Genomic DNA, 19,457 nt, shown 5'->3' with positions numbered 1-19,457 from the left:
ATGCTGTGCTGCCCAGTGCAGCAGTCTGGGAGCTGACCTTGTTTGTGAAGACAGAGGCAAAAAAAGCATTGAGTACATTGGCTTTGGATTGTTATTGAGCAGAACCCACAATCAGCATGGACTAGGGTGACCAGACAGCCAGGGTGAAAAATCGAGACATGGGGTGGGGGGTAACAGGCACCCATATAAAACAAAGCCCCAAATATCAGGACTGTCCCTGTAAAAATTGGGACATCTGGGCACCCTAGCATGGACACATGTCCCCTGGAATGGTGGTTGAAGCAGGAAGGGACATATGAATCTTTAGCGCCTCTGGCACGTAAATATCTTGCGATGTCAGCTACAACAGTGCCATGAGAAGGCCTGTTCTCACTTTCAGGTGACATTTTAAACAAGAAGCAGGCAGCATTACATCCTGCAAATGTAAACAAACTTGTTTGTCTGAGCAACTGGCTGAACAAGAAGTAGGACTGAGTGGACTTGTAGGCTCTGAAGTTTTACATTGTTCTGTTTTTGAGTGCAGTTTTTTTTTGGGTACATAATTCAACATTTGTACATTCAGCTTTCATGATAAAGAGATTGCAGTACAGTACTTATATTAGGTGAACTGAAAAATACTATTTCTTTTGTTTTTTTACAGTGCAAATACTTGTAATAAAAATAAATATAAAGTGAGCACGGTACACTTTGTATTCTGTGTTATAACTGAAATCAATATATTTGAAAACATAGAAAATATCCAAAAGTATTTAAATAAATAGTATTCTATTATTAACAGCGCAATTGTGCGATTAATTTTTTGAATCTTGTCATTAATCACAATTTTTTTTAATCGCTTGGCAGCCCTACTTTCCTTATAAATCAGGCTTTCTAAACCTTGTATCATTTTTGTTGCTCTCCCTTGGATTCTATCCAATTTGTCTACATCTTTCCTAAAGTGTTGTGCACAAAAGTGGACGCTACACTCTAGCTGAGGCCTCACCAGTGCCAAGCAAAACAAAACAGTTACTTCCCACATCTTACATAATGACAGTCCTGTTAATATATCGTAAAATATTAGCCTTTCACAGCTGCATCACATTGTTGACACACATTCAGTTAATGATCCTTTCAGGAATGATCTACTTAGCCCTGCCTTGATTGCAGGGGACTGGACTAGATGACCTGTTAAGGTCCCTTCCAGTTCTACACTTCTATTCTATAACCCGCAGATCCTTTTCAGCATTTAACCTGATATTACCCATTTTGTAGCTGTGCCAGGACCGCATTATCGTGTAGAAGAATCAGTGTATTATGTCTGAAAAAGAAGGTCTCATCAGCAATTTGAGAGAGAAAGGGAGAAGGAGAACAAGACTTCATGTTCTGGATAAGAAACCACACACAGGCAGATGGGGGAAGAGACAGTGGACTCCTTAGAAGGCTCTGGCCTACAGCCAAACATGCTCTGGAGTGGTAAGGAAACGGAGGTAGGGTATTCTGTCTACATCTCTATCTCTCTTTTGGTATCTAAATAAAGATTAATGTTTAGAATCTTGTGAAAAGTCTTTGTGCCTGTTGGCTTCACTATCACATGCCCCCAAGAGTGAAACCCAACCCAGAGAACCCAGCAGCTGGAATTCTGGGATAGGGTGTGCTTCAGCTACAGGGGAGCCTGACAGGTGTGGTGGGCGGGGGGATCCCAAGCACTTGTCCCAAGGGCTAGGCAGTTGGACTGTGAGGTTACAGCTCTCAGAAATGGGTGCTAGGAAGAGCACCTGTATCATAAAAGTGTGCCTAGAGACCCCAGCCAGGGGCAATGCCTGGACTCTGTTCAGATTCACCAGCTTAAAGCACCCAAAGCCCAGTGAAGTGGGACCCAAACACAACAGACCAGTGAATATCAACCTAGGAGCTCTACCAGGGCTGTAAATGTGCAACAGCAAGAGTGGAACTGTTTTCGTTCAAACTGAGTACTGTACTCTGAAAATATTTCTTTATACTTCACATGTGCTCACATTAAGAAAAATGCAAGAGATGAAAGTAATAGGAAAGAATATTCACTTCAGTCCCCAGAAAAATCATGGAGCAAGTCCTCAAAGCAATCCATTTTGAAGCACTTGGAGGAGAGAAAGGATTCACCAAGGGCAAGTCATGCCTGACCAACCTCATTGCTTTTATCATGAGATAACTGGCTCGGTCGATGTGGGGAAGGCGGTGGATGTGACATAACTTCACTGTAGCGAAGCTTTTGATATGGTCTCCCACAGTATTCTTGCCAGCAAGTTAAAGAAGTATGGATTGGATGAATGGACTATAAGGTGGACAGAAAGCTGGCTACATTGTTGGACTCACTAGGTAGCGATCAACGGCTCGATGTCTAGTTGGCAGCTGGTATCAAGTAGAGTGCCCCAGGGGTCTGTCCTGGGGCCAGTTTTGTTCACCATCTTCATTAATGATCAGGTGATGTGATGGATAGCACCCTCAGCAAGTTTGCAGATGACACTCAACTGGAGGGAGAGGTAGATATGCTGGAGGGTAGGGATAGGGTCCAGAGCGACCTAGACAAATTAGAGGATTGGACCAAAAGAAATCTGATGAGGTTCAACAAGGACAAGTGAAGAGTCCTGCACTTAGGACGGAAGAATCCCACGTACTGCTACAGGCTAGGGACCAACTGGCTAAGCAGCTGTTCTGCAGAAAAGGACCTAGGGATTACAGTGGGTGAGAAGCTGAATATGGATCAACAGTGTGCCCTTGTTGCTAAGAAGGCTAACGGCATATTGGGCTGCATTAGTAGGAGCACTGCCAGCAGACAGAGGAATTTTTGATTAGTCCCCTCTATTCAGCACTGGTGAGGCCACATCTGGAGTACTGCGTCCAGTTTTGGGGCCCCCACTACAGAAAGGATGTGGACAAATTGGAGAGACTCCAGCAGATGGCAACAAAAATGATTAGGGGGCTGGGGCACATGATTTATGAGGAGAGGCTGAACTGGGGTTATTTAGTCTGCAGAAGAGTGAGGGGCCTTCAACTACCAAAACGGGGGTTCAAAACAGGATGGCACTAGGGTGTTCTCAGTGGTGACAGATGACAGAACAAGGAGCAATGATCTCAAGCTGCAATGAGGGAGGTTTAGGTTGGGTATTAGGAAAAACTATTTCACTAGGAGGGTGGTGAAGCACTGGAATGCCTTACCTAGGGAGGTGATGGAATCTCCATCCTTAGAGGTTTTGAAGGCCTGGCTTGATAAAGGCCTGGCAGGGATGATTTAGTTGGGGTTGGTCCTGCTTTGAGCAGAGGGTTGGATTAGATGACCTCCTGAGCTCTCTTCCAACCCTAATCTTCTAGGATTCTATGAATATATATGCATATTGCACTGAGTACTTAGTATGACAATTTCTCCGATTGACAGAAACATCAGCTTGTAGAACTTCTCATTACACACTTCCTACCAGTTTTATTTTAGATCATTCAATTATATAAGGAAAAGTGATGGGCAACCTACAATACAGGGGCTGCTGCCACATTTCCCCATAATTTTCACTTACCCCATAGGAACATTAGCAATTCATTTGAATTTTATTGGCTGACCTAATCTTTGTCTAAAGACCTACTGTCCCATACACTTTGAAAGTGTCACAATGGAAGTGAAATCAGACCAGACAGCAAATTGAATATCTGTATTAATTTGTATCTTAGAGGCTCCCACTAAATATGGCACCATAAAAGGTGAGATATCAGAGTTTACAATCTAAGGCCATGTCTACAGTACCCACCAGATCGGCGGGTAGTGATCGATCTATCGGGGATCGATTTATCACGTCTAGTGTAGACGCGATAAATCGATCCCCGATTGCTCTGTCGTCGGCTCTGGAACTCCACCACGGCGAGAGGCGGAAGCGGAGTCGACAGTGGAGAGGTGGCCGTTGATCCCGCGCCGCGAGGATGCAAAGTAAGTGATTCTAAGTCGATCTAAGATACATCGACTTCACCTACGCTATTCTCGTAGCTGAAGTTGCGTATCTTAGATCGATTCCCCCACTCCCCCCCGCAGTGTAGACCAGGCCTAAAACACAGTTAGAAACAAGGAGCGGGAAGGAAAGGTGAAGAAATGTGCCCAAGGTCGCATAGCAGAGGTCATTGGCACGGCCAGAAATAGAACCTAGACGCTTGGTCTGATACCTTGTTTGCTACACCATGCTCTCTATTATGAAAGTGCAGTCAAAAAGCTCTACACATTTATATTGGCAAACCAAACTCAAAAGTTTCATATTAGATATCAGGTTTCAGCAAAAAGAAAAAGAGTACTTGTGGCACCTTAGAGACTAACCAATTTATTTGAGCATAAGCTTTCGCGAGCTACAGCTCACTTCATCGGATGCATACTGTGGAAAGTACAGAAGAAGATCTTTTTATACACACAAACCATGAAAAAATGGGTGTTTACCACTACAAAACGTTTTCTCTCCCCCCACCTCACTCTCCTGCTGGTAATAGCTTATCTAAAGTGATCACTCTCCTTACAATGTGTATGATAATCAAGGTGGGCCATTTCCAGCACAAATCCAGGTTTTCTCACCCCCCCCCCCCCCCCACACACACACACCCACTCTCCTGCTGGTAATAGCATATCTAAAGTGATCACTCTCCTTACAATGTGTATGATAATCAAGGTGGGCCATTTCCAGCACAAATCCAGGGTTTAACAAGAACGTCTGAGGGGGCGGGGGCGGGGGTAGGAAAAAAACAAGGGAAATAGGATTGAATAGAGACTGGGAGTGGCTAAGTCATTATGCAAGGTAACCTAAGTTAATTGTATCCAATTTGCAAATGAATTCCAATTCAACAGTCTCTCGCTGGAGTCTGGTTTTGAAGTTTTTCTGTTGTAATATCGCAACTTTCATGTCTGTAATCGCGTGACCGGAGAGGTTGAAGTGTTCTCCAACTGGTTTATGAATGTTATAATTCTTGACATCTGATTTGTGTCCATTTATTCTTTTACGTAGAGACTGTCCAGTTTGACCAATGTACATGGCAGAGGGGCACTGCTGGCACATGATGGCATATATCACATTGGTGAATGTGCAGGTGAACGAGCCTCTGATAGTATGGCTGATGTTATTAAACCCTGTGATGATGTCCCCTGAATAGATATGTGGGCACAGCTGGCAACGGGCTTTGTTGTAAGGATAGGTTCCTGGGTTAGTGGTTCTGTTGTGTGGTATGTGGTTGCTGGTGAGTATTTGCTTCAGGTTGGGGGGCTGTCTGTAGGCAAGGACTGGCCTGTCTCCCAAGATTTGTGAAAGTGTTGGGTCTTCCTTCAGGATAGGTTATAGATCCTTAATAATGCATTGGAGGGGTTTTAGTTGGGGGCTGAAGGTGACGGCTAGTGGCGTTCTGTTATTTTCTTTGTTGGGCCTGTCCTGTAGTAGGTGACTTCTGGGAACTCTTCTGGCTCTATCAATCTGTTTCTTCACTTCCGCAGGTGGGTATTGTAGTTGTAAGAATGCTTGATAGAGATCTTGTAGGTGTTTGTCTCTGTCTGAGGGATTGGAGCAAATGCGGTTGTATCGCAGAGCTTGAGCTGTAGACAATGGATCGTGTGGTGTGGTCAGGGTGAAAGCTGGAGGCATGTAGGTAGGAATAGCGGTCAGTAGGTTTCCGGTATAGGGTGGTGTTTATGTGACCGTCGTTTATTAGCACTGTAGAGTCCAGGAAGCGGATCTCTTGTGTGGACTGGTCCAGGCTGAGGTTGATGGTGGGATGGAAATTGTTGAAATCGTGGTGGAATTCCTCAAGGGCTTCTTTTCCATGGGTCCAGATGATGAAGATGTCATCAATATAGCGCGAGTAGGGGCGTTAGGGGACGAGAGCTGAGGAAGCGTTGTTCTAAGTCAGACATAAAAATGTTGGCATACTGGGGGGCCATGCGGGTACCCATAGCAGTGCCGCTGACTTGAAGGTATACATTGTCCCCAAATGTGAAATAGTTGTGGGTGAGGACAAAGTCACAAAGGTAAGCCACTAGGTTTGCCGTGACATTACCAGGGATACTGTTTCTGATGGCTTGTAATCCATCTTTGCGTGGCATGTTGGTGGAGAGGGCTTCTACATCCATAGTGGCCAGGATGATGTTCTCTGGAAGATCTCCACCTCCCAGAGGAGCGGCGCTCCCACGGCGCCCCAGTAAAGGTCACGGACTGTGAATTTTTGTTTATTGCCCATGACTTTTACTAAAAATACCCATGACTAAATTGTAGCCTTACCTATGCACACTATTTAAAATTTAATAGGAAATTTGATATCATTCATATGCAGGAAGTTTCCAAAAGATAACTCCATTATTTCTAATACCAAATTTCTTCAAACTTGTCAGACACTTCTCTTCCAGTGAGTTGAATACTTATCCCAAGTGTGAAGTTAAGCTTTTTTACGTACAAATAGATACACTACCAATTTTCTAACTGTGTGAATAACTTCCCTTATCTCACAGGGATATCTCATATGACCTAGGAGACTTCACAAGACTTGGCAAAAGAAGTTTCACTTTTCAGCTAAGGGATCATGCAACAGCTCAAAGGATAAACTTATCTGGAAGGTAATAAGTGCCCGAAGCTATAGTGGCTTAACATTAAAGTGCTTCCTCGACCATAACGAAATCAGCTAACAAACAAAAAGGAAAGGAATGTTTTCATCACTGTTTTAAAGCAACAGTTATTCTACTATATCCAGGTGCAATTAATTTGAATATGAAACAGAAAAACAACTATTTACTAAAACAATACTTAAGGCTTTGAAGTTTTCAGAAAATAGCGTAAACATATTAGCCTGTGTTTTTGTACTCCAGCTAGACTGGCATGTGTTCTTGCGGTAGACAGAAAGAGTCAACATTCATACAAAGGATGCTCAAATCATATGGTCTGAAAAGTGTACTTACTTGCAGTTACAAGCCCTAGGATTACTTTAACTGACTAATTTAAGACCCATTTCTTTCCATGTCAAGGAGTATACATTGGCTAAGCAGTTGGTGTGTTGTGACTGCTGATTATACTAAACACGATAGTTCCACTTGTTATCTTGTCCTTCCTCATTTTCTCCTTCTCACACTTACCCATTACCATGAAGCCAAAGAATATTTGTATAGGCACAGTGGTATCTGCACTGATATACAAGCAAGATTTAGCCCCAAGACTCAAAGTAGCACCGGCATAACAGGGCCTTGACCCTCAGTTATCCTGTGGTAGTAATTTAGAGGCCTCATAACACCATGCAACTACAACCTTTACTCTTAAGAGGAACACTGAGAAATGCTGGAATTATTAAGCAGTCAGTTCTGCAAACATACTGCGAGTTTCAATTTCAATTGCAAACACACTATTTTACAGATGCAGTTTTTCTGAAGTCTCAAATGGCACATCCATTACATGATAAAAGTATTAAATTACATTGTGGCTTGAATATTTTAATAAATATTCTTGTTTTAGATCTGCTCATTGCTGTAACATATTCCAGCTAAAACCCCTAACTCCAATGGCTCTCCAAGTGACTAAAGGCCACCTGCAAGATCCTCAAAATGAGTACTTTTTCTAGCTATTACTAATCTATGTTTAGTGTGCAGAAAGAGGACTATGCACACTTGGCTTTATATCTGCTGACAAGCTCTTGGGGCTGGGGGGAGGGGGGGAGAAACCACTTCTTAGTGCCTTGTCAAATCATTATGAGCTTGTCAATGTGGTCCAAAGTCTATGCATGCAGCCTTTCCCATACTTATGAAGAAACTTAGTGAATGAACCCAGGAGCAGAAGTTTGCAAAGCTGTTTTCCTACTATTAATTCTCACCAGCTGTTTAATCTATTTTAAACGCTGGACCCCACAGTCCTGCCCTAAATATATGGCTTTCCTACTTGGTTCTCAACATGTCATCTACTGCTAAAACTGTTAGTTAAGAAAAAGTTGCTGATGGTGTGTAAACTAATCTGTATTGCACACATTTCTAAAATTTATTTTGCAGCAACACTCGAGAAGCCTCTAGTAAATACTACACCAAATATACTACAGTAGGCTAAACACCACCACAAAGAATCAGAACCCTCTGGGACAAGAAGAACATTTCTCAACTCCATTCTGGACCCAAAACGAGAGAAGAAAGAGCAGGAACCTTTGGAACTTTACGCCCTTTAAGAGAAGGCAGACCTGTGCGCAACAGCTTGCACTATTAACTGGTCTGTCCCTTTTCGTAAGAGCTGGTTGGACATAGGAAGAAGGTGCCTTATCTTTACAGTATGTGTGTTACCTCCCGCACACATCTCAGTGATACACATGCCAAGGGCACAAGCAGACAAGAACAGGAACAGGTGCACTCTATGACAACCTCCAGAGCCACTCCAACCTCCCCCACACATTATACAACCCCTCACATCTCAAAGCCCCTCCAAACCCGCACTACTACCAGAGCCCCTCCAGTATCCCCCCACTATACCTCTAAACCCCAGGGCCCCTCCAACCCCACATTATCCAACCCCCCACTACTGCCAGAGCCACTCCAGTGTCCCTCACTATAACCCTACTCCCAGAGCCCCTCAAAACCCCACACTATACAACGCCGCACCTGCCAGAGCCTCTCCAGGGTCCCCCACTATACCCTCACCCCCTCCATTCTCCCCCCCAATGACGCCACCCTCCATGGCCGTTCAGTCCCCCGCACCTGCCAGAGCCCCTGCAGTCTGCCCCCCACTATACCCTACCCCCAGAACCCCTCCAAGCCCGCCCTGTACAATCCCCATCCCCTCCAGTCTGCCCCAGCCCCTCCTCCCGCCAGGCTCCATCACTCACCGCCGTCCCGGCCCCGGGGCGGCTGCGGATCCCGCCAGGACAGCAGCCCCGGCTCCCACTCTAACGTGACCTCCCAGGCGCGCTGCCCGAAGGCCAACGAGGAGACGAGCCGGGGCCGCCGGCCGCCCGCCGGCTGCTCCATGGGCGCTCAGGGCCGGAGCACGCCTGCCTCGCGACGCATAGCCCGGGCCTGAGGGGCCGCCCAGCTCCTGGGCACCGGGATGGCGGCAGCCGGCAGCTAACGGGGCCCGGCCTTGCCGCTATCCAGCTATTGCCTAGCGTGGGGGGACGAGAGCGTCAGCACGTATGAAAATCACCGCCGAGGGTGGAGCCTCGCCGTCTCTCTGCTGGCGGCGGCGAAGATACGGGCCCGGGTGCAAAGCCGCTAAGCGGCGCTGGGGCCAAGGGCCGCGCCCGGCGATCCCCGTTGTGGCCAAGCGTCGGGCCGTGCCCGTGAGCCCTCCACCCCCTGCAGCCCAGCGCCGCCCGCGGCTCTCACAGCGTCGGGCCGAGCCCGTGTGCCCTCCGCCCCCTGCAGCCCAGCGCCGCCCGCGGCTCTCACAGCGTCGGGCCGTGCCCGTGTGCCCTCCGCCCCCTGCAGCCCAGCGCCGCCCGCGGCTCTCACAGTGTCTGGCCCTGCCCGTTTTCCCTCTGCCCCCTTCCGCCCAGCGCCGCCCGCGGCTCTCACAGCGTCGGGCCGAGCCCGTGTGCCCTCCGCCCCCTGCAGCCCAGCGCCGCCCGGGGCTCTCACAGCGTCGGGCCGAGCCCGTGTGCCCTCCGCCCCCTGCAGCCCAGCGCCGCCCGCGGCTCTCACAGCGTCGGGCAGTGCCCGTGAGCCCTCCGCCCCCTGCAGCCCAGCGCCGCCCGCGGCTCTCACAGCGTCGGGCCGAGCCCGTGAGCCCTCCGCCCCCTGCAGCCCAGCGCCGCCCGCGGCTCTCACAGCGTCGGGCCGAGCCCGTGAGCCCTCCGCCCCCTGCAGCCCAGCGCCGCCCGCGGCTCTCACAGCGTCGGGCCGAGCCCGTGTGCCCTCCGCCCCCTGCAGCCCAGCGCCGCCCGCGGCTCTCACAGCGTCGGGCCGAGCCCGTGAGCCCTCCGCCCCCTGCAGCCCAGCGCCGCCTGGGGCTCTCACAGCGTCGGGCCGTGCCCGTGTGCCCTCCGCCCCCTGCAGCCCAGCGCCGCCCGCGGCTCTCACAGCGTCGGGCCGAGCCCGTGTGCCCTCCGCCCCCTGCAGCCCAGCGCCGCCCGCGGCTCTCACAGCGTCGGGCCGAGCCCGTGAGCCCTCCGCCCCCTGCAGCCCAGCGCCGCCCGCGGCTCTCACAGCGTCGGGCCGAGCCCGTGTGCCCTCCGCCCCCTGCAGCCCAGCGCCGCCCGCGGCTCTCACAGCGTCGGGCAGTGCCCGTGAGCCCTCCGCCCCCTGCAGCCCAGCGCCGCCCGCGGCTCTCACAGCGTCTGGCCGTGCCCGTGAGCCCTCCGCCCCCTGCAGCCCAGCGCCGCCTGGGGCTCTCAGAGCATCTGGCCGTGCCCGTGTGCCCTCCGCCCCCTGCAGCCCAGCGCCGCTCGCGGCTCTCACAGCGTCTGGCTGTGCCCGTGTGCCCTCCGCCCCCTGCAGCCCAGCGCCGCCCGCGGCTCTCACAGCGTCTGGCCGTGCCCCTTTTCCCTCTGCCCCCTTCCGCCCAGCGCCGCTCGCGGCTCTCACAGCGTCTGGCCGTGCCCGTGTGCCCTCTGCCCCCTGCAGCCCAGCGCCACCCACGGCTCTCACAGCGTCTGGCCGTGCCCGTGTGCCCTCTGCCCCCTGCAGCCCAGCGCCGCCCGCGGCTCTCACAGCGTCTGGCTGTGCCCGTGTGCCCTCTGCAGCCCAGCGCCGCCCGCGGCTCTCATAGCGTCTGGCTGTGCCCGTGTGCCCTCTGCCCCCTGCAGCCCAGCGCCACCCGCGGCTCTCACGGCATCAGGCTGTGCCCCTGTGACCCCTGCCGCCCAGCGCCGCCCTGGTCTCTGACAGCGTCGGGCCTTGTCCGTGAGTCCTCTCTCCCCTGCCGCCCAGGGCTCTCACAGCGTCAGGCTGTGCCCATGTGACCCCTGCCGCCCAGCGCCGCCCTGGTCTCTCAGCATCGGGCCGTGTCCAGGAGCCCTCTGCCGCCCAGGTCTCTCACAGCATCAGGCCGTTCCCGTGAGCCTGCTGACCCCTTCTGCCCAGCGCCGCCAGGGGCTCTCACAGCATCAGGCCACGCCCATATGTTCTCTGCCCCTCTACAGCCCGGTGCCGCCTCAGACTGTCATAGTGTTAGGCCTTCTTCACGGGCCCAGGGATTTCCCTACAGCCCCTGTTAATTTCCCCAACACCGCCACAGCGGTCAACCAGTTGTACTCAGTGTTGTCAATTTAGTCATGCATCCGATGAAGTGAGCTGTAGCTCATGAAAGCTTATGCTCAAATAAATTGGTTAGTCTCTAAGGTGCCACAAGTACTGCTTTTCTTTTTGCGAATACAGACTAACATGGCTGTTACTCTGAAACTGAAATGAAAACATTAATACACACTTTAAAAGCACCCTGTATACCATTGCAGCACAATACCTCTGAGGTCCCTCATAGCATCAAATCATGCCCAGTGTACTATGCCCATGTGCTCTCTGCACCATTGCAATCCAGTATTTGTTAGGTCTCTTCAACTAGCTCTCCTATCTTGTCCCCGTAAATGCCCATGCATAGTATCACCTAGAGCCAAACTGGGTCCGACTCTGCATGTGAGGGGAAGAGCCAATGAAGTAATTGTTGGGAGAAAGATGCAGTAAATGAGCCTCACACAGTGCTGTGAGCAGATGCCTTTCCCAATCTCTAGTAAAACACAGTCCACTCACTGTCCAGAGTTAGAGATTCTATCCCTACCTGAGTCTGGCTTCATAAACAAAGTAATAAACCCTTAAGTTCTCCCCCGGCTTGTATGCTCTTAGGGCTCCTACTTCAGAGCAACCAACAGTCTTCCCTGACCCCCAAGCCGGTGAGGCTTATTTAAACAGCAGAACCCAGTGGATCCTGCTGGGAGAGGGTTAACATCTGCTGACAGGACCAGGTGTGTTACGCAAACATTGCTTGCCTTTTAAACTGTGTAAAGATTAACTAGAACAGCTGCGTAATGGTGCCAGTTTGCCTCTGTATATAGGTCAGTGTTCACAGCTGAATTAGTTTATTGTTAACTGTTTCACATCTGAATACTATCTCTTCTAAATCAATTTGCATTTGAAGAGAGCAGTACAAGTGGCTAAACAAGAAAGTGTCTAGTACTTGGGTGCAGAAAAGATTATGTAGGCCTTACACGAGCAGTTTGTAAAACTGTGACCTGTGGTCTACAGCAAAGTGGCTGCTCAGGGTGCCTAAATCCCTGTTTTGCCTCCACTGTGGTTCACAAAACTTCTGCTGAACCCTGTAGGTGCCTAAACTCACCTAGACCCTATGTTTTGCAGAGTAAAAGTTCCCTGGGTGCCTGTGTTTCTGCCTCTGGGCACTGCAGCCTCCCACCTAAGCCCCAGAGCAATTCACAAATCAGGGGAAGACAGGTATTTGGCTGCCTAATTTATGAGTAGGCCTGCTCAGAGGGAATCTAGCAGGTTAACTCTCATGCAAAATGCAGCTGAAGCTGATGCCCACCTTCTGACTCAGTGGTTAACCTGGTATGTGGGAGATGCAGGTTCAATTCCTTCCACCTCTGCCAGTAGGGGGAAAAGGATCTGAACAGGGATCTCATATTGCTTAGGACAGTGCTCTAATCCTGGAGAGCTATGGGATATTTTCAGGGTAAAAGAGGAGGAGGAACTCCCTCAATCTCTCCTGTTGAAGCTGTTCCGTTGTGGATCACTAATAAGGAAAGTGTAGTTGAAGCAGGGGGACTATACCTAAGGCATCCCACTTCTCAGCTAGGTGCCCTAATCTCTGGACTACATAGTCATTCCCACTCTCTGGCCCAATGCTTGTTCCACTGTGGATAAATACTAGGGCTATCAATTAAATCAGAATTAACAATTAAAAAATTGTAGTTTTAATTGCACTGTTAAACAATAATAGAATACCAATTTAAATTTATTATAAATTTTTTTGGATGTTTTCCTACATTTTCAAATATATTGATTTCAGTTACAACACAGAATACAGTGTACAGTGCTCATTTTATATTATTTTTATTTCAAATATTTGCACTGTAAAAGATAAACAAAAGAAAAAGTATTTTTCAATTCACCTTATACAAGAACTGTAATGCAATCTCTTTATCATGAAAGTGCAACTTACAAATCTAGAATTAATATTTTTACATAACTGCACTCAAAAACAAAACAATGCAAAACTTTAGAGCCTACAAGTCCAATCAGTCCTAGTTCTTATTCAGCCAATCGTTAAGACAAACAAGTTTGTTTACATTTAGTGAAGATAATGCTGCCCACTTCTTGGTCACAATGTCACCTGAGAACAGGGGTTTGCATAGCATTGTTGTAGCTGGTGTTACAAGGAGGGACCCCATTTCTGGATTGCTAAGCAGAGCTAACCATTTCCCTGTAACCTGGATTTAGGCACATATCTCTGAGAGGATACCATCCCTCTGATCAGCATCTCCCATTGGGTAGCTTAGGTAACTTCTTGCCTAGGGTGCTGACTTTGGTGGATTGTATTCTGAGGTACCTATTCATTGTATAGGGAGCCTTGGCACTTAACTGGCTTTGTGGATCCCAGTGTTGCTCCTTGACTGTGTAGGCACCTACAAGTTAGGTGCTATGATGTTCAGCACTGCAACATCTTAGTCCCTTCCTGGTTCCACCCTGGTGCTGGCTTTCATTGTTTGTACCTGCTAAGTCACACGCAAAGACATCTAAAACACATACATCTTGTTAATTATCCCCGTAGGCAGAGTGGGAGGGAAACTGCCTACACACTCATTTTTTTTTTTTTATTAAGGAGTCACATTATGTGCATATTGAGAACTCCTGGCTTAAAAAGAAACATTCACCATATTTAAAAGCCTGATTCAATAGAGACAATTTTCACTGTCTTGCTTTAACACCACAAGAATAATAAATAGTTGCAAGCTGTTGCATATGCAAGTCAGTAGAGTTACATCAGTAATGAATATGGCCCACATGTTTATCAAATCATTATCCTTCATGTCAAGGTTCCTTCCCCACTCTGAACACTAGAGTACAGATGTGGGGACCTGCATGAAAACCTCCTAAGCTTACTTTTACCAGCTTAGGTTAAAACTTCCCCAGGGTACAAACTATTTTACTCTTGGACTTCCACTGCCACCACCAAACGTCTGACCGGGTTTATTTTATTAGGAAAGAGCCCGTTTGGAAACATCTTTCCCCCCCCACAAAGCCTCCCAACCCTTGCACCCCACTTCCTGGGGAAGGTTTGATAAAAATCCTCACCAATTTGCATAAACTCTTGGAGCTTAAGAGCAATAAAAAAAGTATTCAGTTCTTGAAAAGAAGAATTTTAATTGAAGTAACAATAAAAAGAATCACCTCTGTAAAATCAGGATGGTAAATACCTTACAGGGTAATTAGATTCAAAACATAGAGAATTCCTCTAGGCAAAACCATAAGTTACAAAAAGACACACAGACAGGAATATCCATTCTATTCAGCACAGTTTATTTTCTCAGCCATTTAAAAAAATCATAATCTAATGCATATCTAGCTAGATTACTTACTAAATTCTAAGACTCCATTCCTGTTCTGTCCCCAGCAAAAGCCTCACACAGACAGAGAGAGAGAGATTTGTTTTCTCCCTCCCCCCAGCTTTTGAAAGTATCTTGTCTCTTCATTGGTCATTTTGGTCAGGTGCCAGCGAGGTTATCCTAGCTTCTTAACCCTTTACAGGTGAAAGGGTTTTTCCTCTGGCCAGGAGGGATTTTAAAGGTGTTTACCCCTCCCTTTATGACACCTCATTATCTGGGTTTGAGTTGTACAGTCCCCAAAGCATGGTTCCTCATCAGGATGTAAGAGCAGATCAGGGTAAACCAGTTTAATGTAACTGTCCCAGAGATCCTAGTTAAGTCCTGACAACCTGATGAGGTTCAACAAGGATAAGTGCAGGGTCCTGCACTTAGGACGGAAGAACCCAATGCACAGCTACAGACTAGGGACCGAATGGCTAGGCAGCAGTTCTGCGGAAAAGGACCTAGGGGTTACAGTGGACGAGAAGCTGGATATGAGTCAGCAGTGTGCCCTTGTTGCCAAGAAGGCCAATGGCATTTTGGGATGTATAAGTAGGGGCATAGCGAGCAGATCGAGGGACGTGATCGTTCCCCTCTATTCGACATTGGTGAGGCCTCATCTGGAGTACTGTGTCCAGTTTTGGGCCCCACACTACAAGAAGGACGTGGATAAATTGGAGAGAGACCAGCGAAGGGCAACAAAAATGATTAGGGGTCTGGAACACATGACTTATGAGGAGAGGCTGAGGGAACTGGGATTGTTTAGTCTGCAGAAGAGAAGAATGAGGGGGGATTTGATAGCTGCTTTCAACTACCTGAGAGGTGGTTCCAGAGAGGATGGTTCTAGACTATTCTCAGTGGTAGAAGAGGACAGGACAAGGAGTAATGGTCTCAAGTTGCAGTGGGGGAAGTTTAGGTTGGATATTAGGAAAAACTTTTTCTCTAGGAGGGTGGTGAAACACTGGAATGCGTTACCTAGGGAGGTGGTAGAATCTCCTTCCTTGGAAGTTTTTAAGGTCAGGCTTGACAAAGCCCTGGCTGGGATGATTTGATTGGGGATTGGTCCTGCTTTGAGCAGGGGGTTGGACTAGATGACCTCCTGAGGTCCCTTCCAACCCTGATATTCTATGATTCTATGATTCTAAGGAAGGGGGACTTCACATTTAGCTGCTGTCAATGTCTATTTGCTCAAGGCTAGCCACTCTCCTTATATGCTACTGTTAGGCTTCCTTAAATTAGCACACCTTTTAAGAGTATCTTTTAGGTTAATTATCCCTCAGCGCTATAAAGCAACAGCATTTTCACTGGTAACAAACAGATATAAGGTTGGTTTACTTATATAACATAATATCAAACTTACAAGAAATAGATTCAAAATAAAGTGACTGCTCTTCTTCCTCATAGAAATGACAGAGTGAATTTTTTGAACATTTGTCAATAACATACATTGATCTGTAGCTACTCAGAGCTTACAATATAGCAATGAGATGCATAATACAGAGGGAACCCTTTCCCCATGAGCAGCTTACTTGGGTTTATTTTCCCTACTAATTCCCTTTTGCACAGAGTTGCCCTATTATCTAGTCTCTCTCACATGCTTTTCTGAGGCTGGCTCTTTCAATATGGCAGAACCAAAATGCTGCAGCTCTAAAGTGGGTATTTTGTAAGTGACAGCTGCATCTTTCTCTCTTCCAGTAGTAAGTATTTGTATGTTTCCCCCTCGCTGCCTCTCTACTTTCCCTTTCTTATTCCTGAGGTGACAGCATATTCTTACAGTGACTTAACAGACTTGCCTCCAAAGATAAGATTCTTCTGACTGAACTGTTAAGAGAGTGCTCTACAAAAGAAATGTCTATATTTGCAGATGTCCAGTTAATAGAAAATTTGCCAGTAGCTGGCATTCAAGAAATTGTTGGCATTCACCATTGTTCATGGGTTTTCTCGAACCAATAAAAGTTGTTGCTCTTCACTGCAAATGACTTCTCATGTGCAGCTATTTATGTGGAGCTCTTACTGTAAATAACTTGAATTGAATCAGGAAGTATTGGTCCTGAGTCAAAGACTGTATTTGCTGAGTTGAAAACAATCCATTTGCTTCAGTGGACTGCAGAGAAGTAGCAGCCACTTACACCAGTGGTGAAATTGGCCCCTACAGTCTAAATTAAAGGTCATTTCAAAGGGAGAAAAGTGGGATTTGTGTTGCCCTTTGTTCCTTTATAGTGAAAGACTGAATTTTTTAAAGTTGAGTTTTATTCTGATGCATTAAGTCTTGCATTTCCTGATTTTGCTGGAGGTCTCCCTTGGAAGATGCAGAGAAATGGTTTGGGAGTTCTCCGACCTTGAGTGAAGGCCCAGTATGTTTAATTTTTAACAAAGGGAATTTTTCACCCTACAGTTTAAGGTTTAGTTAAGCAGTTGTTTGTTTTTTAAAGTGTAACAGTCTGAATAAAAATCCCTTCTTCCCCCAGTGAATCAGGTTTCACTTCCTTGGTGTCTGTAATGTCAGTAACACAAGCTCTCCAGCTTTCTAGGAAAAACAAACTAGATGAGACCTGAATATCTAGTGTAAAATTATTCAGAAAACAAATCTTTTGTGAACAAAAAGTGAAAAAAACCAACAGGAAGCTTTACAAGTTTAAAGCAGATAAACACACATGCACAAATGAGTTACAGTCTAAGGTTTCAAAGGGTAATAGAAGCTGCGGTAATATGCAAATTCTGTATGCTGTGCAGGACTAACCTAAACTAAGCATCTTGGGGATCCCTTGCTTATGCTTAGAAATTGTCATCTCCAAATTCCAAGCAGCACAGTGATACAGTTCCTTCTGGTCAGGCATTTTTATTCCCTGTCTCCAAACTGATAAAACAAGTGTTGGTGCTTGTCTCCTCTTTGTGTGTGTGTGTGGGTAGAGGGTGGGGGAGGCAATCAACAAAGTCTTTGTCCTTTGCAGGGCCGGCTCTAGGCACCAGCAAAACAAGCAGGTGCTTGTAGTGGCACATTCCTAGGGGCGGCATTCCGGCGCCAGCCATGCCACCCCTAGAAATGTGCCCCCGCTGCCCCAGCTCGCCTCCGCTCTGCCTCCTCCTGCTCTCCTGAGCACGCCGCTGCCGCTCCGCTTCTCCCCCGTCCCTCCCAGGCTTGCCGCGCACGAAACAGCTGTTTCACGCTGCAAGCCTGGGAGGGAGGGAGGGAGGGAGAACCCAAGCGGCGGTGGACTCGGGGGAGGCGGTGGTGGTGGAGCGGAGGTGATCTGGGGGGGAGCAGTTCCTCTACCCCCCCTGTTACTTTCTGTGCTTCCCCCCACCCTCGCTCACCTCCACTCCGCCTGCTCCCCTGAATGTGCTGCCTCTCCCTCGCCTGAGAGGGAGGGAGGAGAAGCAGAGCGGCGGCATGTTCAGGGGAGCGGGCAGGGGGTTGTGGGCGGGGAGCAGCAGGAAGCAATGGCGGGGGGGGGGGAAATGCAGCATGCCCGGGGGAGGAGGCGGGGCCAGGGATTTGGGGGAGGGGTGGGGAAGGGGCAGAGTTGGGACGGAGCTGGGGGCATGAAAAAAAAGTGGGGGCGGCCAAAAATGTTTTTGCTTGGGGCGGCAAAAATCCTAGAGCTGGCCTGGTCCTTTGATGTTCCCCAATGGCTCCTTTGGTTTCAAAGGGCCTTCTTGTATGCAGGCCCAGCACTTTACATTAATTAATGTAGTCATTTCTTGTTTGCTGTGTTACACAATTAGAGAACTTCATGATGCAAACAAATTATCAATGTAACTTCATACCATGGGCTACAGATGTTATGAATGAGATCAATATATGCAGCAGCCTACAGGCATTTAATTAAATCTAAACACATTCTTATCAACTTAACATCTATTTTAACAATGCTAACACACAGGTGAGCCAGACTTGTTTGCAGCTATGCATTTGTCAGTGTTCATTGAGACTTAGGGGCCTTGGCATGAGCTGGCACCTGGTCTGCCAGCATCACACTGAGGACTTGCACTACTTTAGCGGGTGCACCAGGAGGCTTTGTGGTGGAACTCCAAGGTAGCTAAGTAGCTGCACCATTCTTTTATAGGGTGCAGCATGTGCTTTCCTCTGTGCCAGCCTGGTTGGTATAGACTGAGGTGGGGCTAAGGCCTTGACTCCTCCTTTTCCATCTCGTTTGGGTAGTTTGCATCACTAGCCAGCTGCAATTGTGCTCAGTCCCTGAGCAGGGCTCAATCTTATTATCCTCGTATTATCCCTATCCCCAGATAGGGAAGTGAGGCACACAGTGAAGTGACTTGAACAAGGTCACCAAGCAGGTCCATGGCAGCGCCAATTATGGAACCCAAGTCTTCTGATTCCCATGCCACAGTGCCTGGCTCCCTTGACAGGGGTGCAGTTGGGAGAGAGGTTCCTTCCATCTGCCCCTGCACATTCACATAAGGGCCAGCACAATTTGGCTCAATGGAGAGATACAGGTAGGGTTAGTGGTGATATATATCCTGGAATTTAAAGGATAGTCCCAATTTCAAATTCCTAAGTGGCGGACTCACCGTTCACTGTGGACAACTTTTGGCATGGGTGTTTTCCACTCCCAGTTGGCAATTTCAACTTGTTTCTTCTCCTCGTGAGAAAGAACACCCTTCTCTAAGTAACCTTCTGGGAAATGTCTGAAATGTATCACTCAAAGCACCTCAGGAAAAGTGGAAGGTGTACACTTGGGCCAAAATCTTTCAAGTACACACGCACCCATCCCATTAAAATTGTGCACCTATATCTGAGGGGAGAATTTTGTCCTTTAATGCTTCTAAAGAGAGAAAACTAATGACAAAAGGTGATAATGTAGAGATAAAAATGCATTTTGACATTAAAATGCTGAATGACATTCTGAACTGATGAGCAAACAATGACCTAAACAGTAAGTGTAACAGCTTTTCAGCTGATGAAAGGGATGACATCATTCTCT

At 47.9% G+C, this 19,457-nt stretch overlaps 1 protein-coding gene across 3 annotated transcripts in view; it reads right to left on the bottom strand.

Annotated features, from left to right (window-relative positions):
* The window catches only part of CERK (ceramide kinase), a 72,867-nt gene extending 61,077 nt beyond the window's left edge, over positions 1–11,790 (bottom strand). Inside the window, exon 1 of one of the 3 annotated variants that reach the window (XM_043551069.1) lies at positions 11,697–11,790. In XM_043551069.1, coding sequence (XP_043407004.1) covers positions 11,697–11,712 — 16 coding nt within the window. In that variant the 5' untranslated portion in view covers positions 11,713–11,790. Of the gene's footprint in view, positions 1–8,811; positions 9,272–11,696 lie in introns of those variants that run through there. The other 2 variants (XM_037889085.2, XM_037889084.2) reach the window with 2 other exon arrangements.
* Between the last annotated feature and the right edge of the window lie 7,667 nt (positions 11,791–19,457).

This window comes from Chelonia mydas, chromosome 1 (assembly GCF_015237465.2).
Source record: "Chelonia mydas isolate rCheMyd1 chromosome 1, rCheMyd1.pri.v2, whole genome shotgun sequence".
Taxonomy (NCBI): domain Eukaryota; kingdom Metazoa; phylum Chordata; order Testudines; family Cheloniidae; genus Chelonia; species Chelonia mydas.
This window is presented reverse-complemented; position numbering and strand designations above follow the sequence as displayed.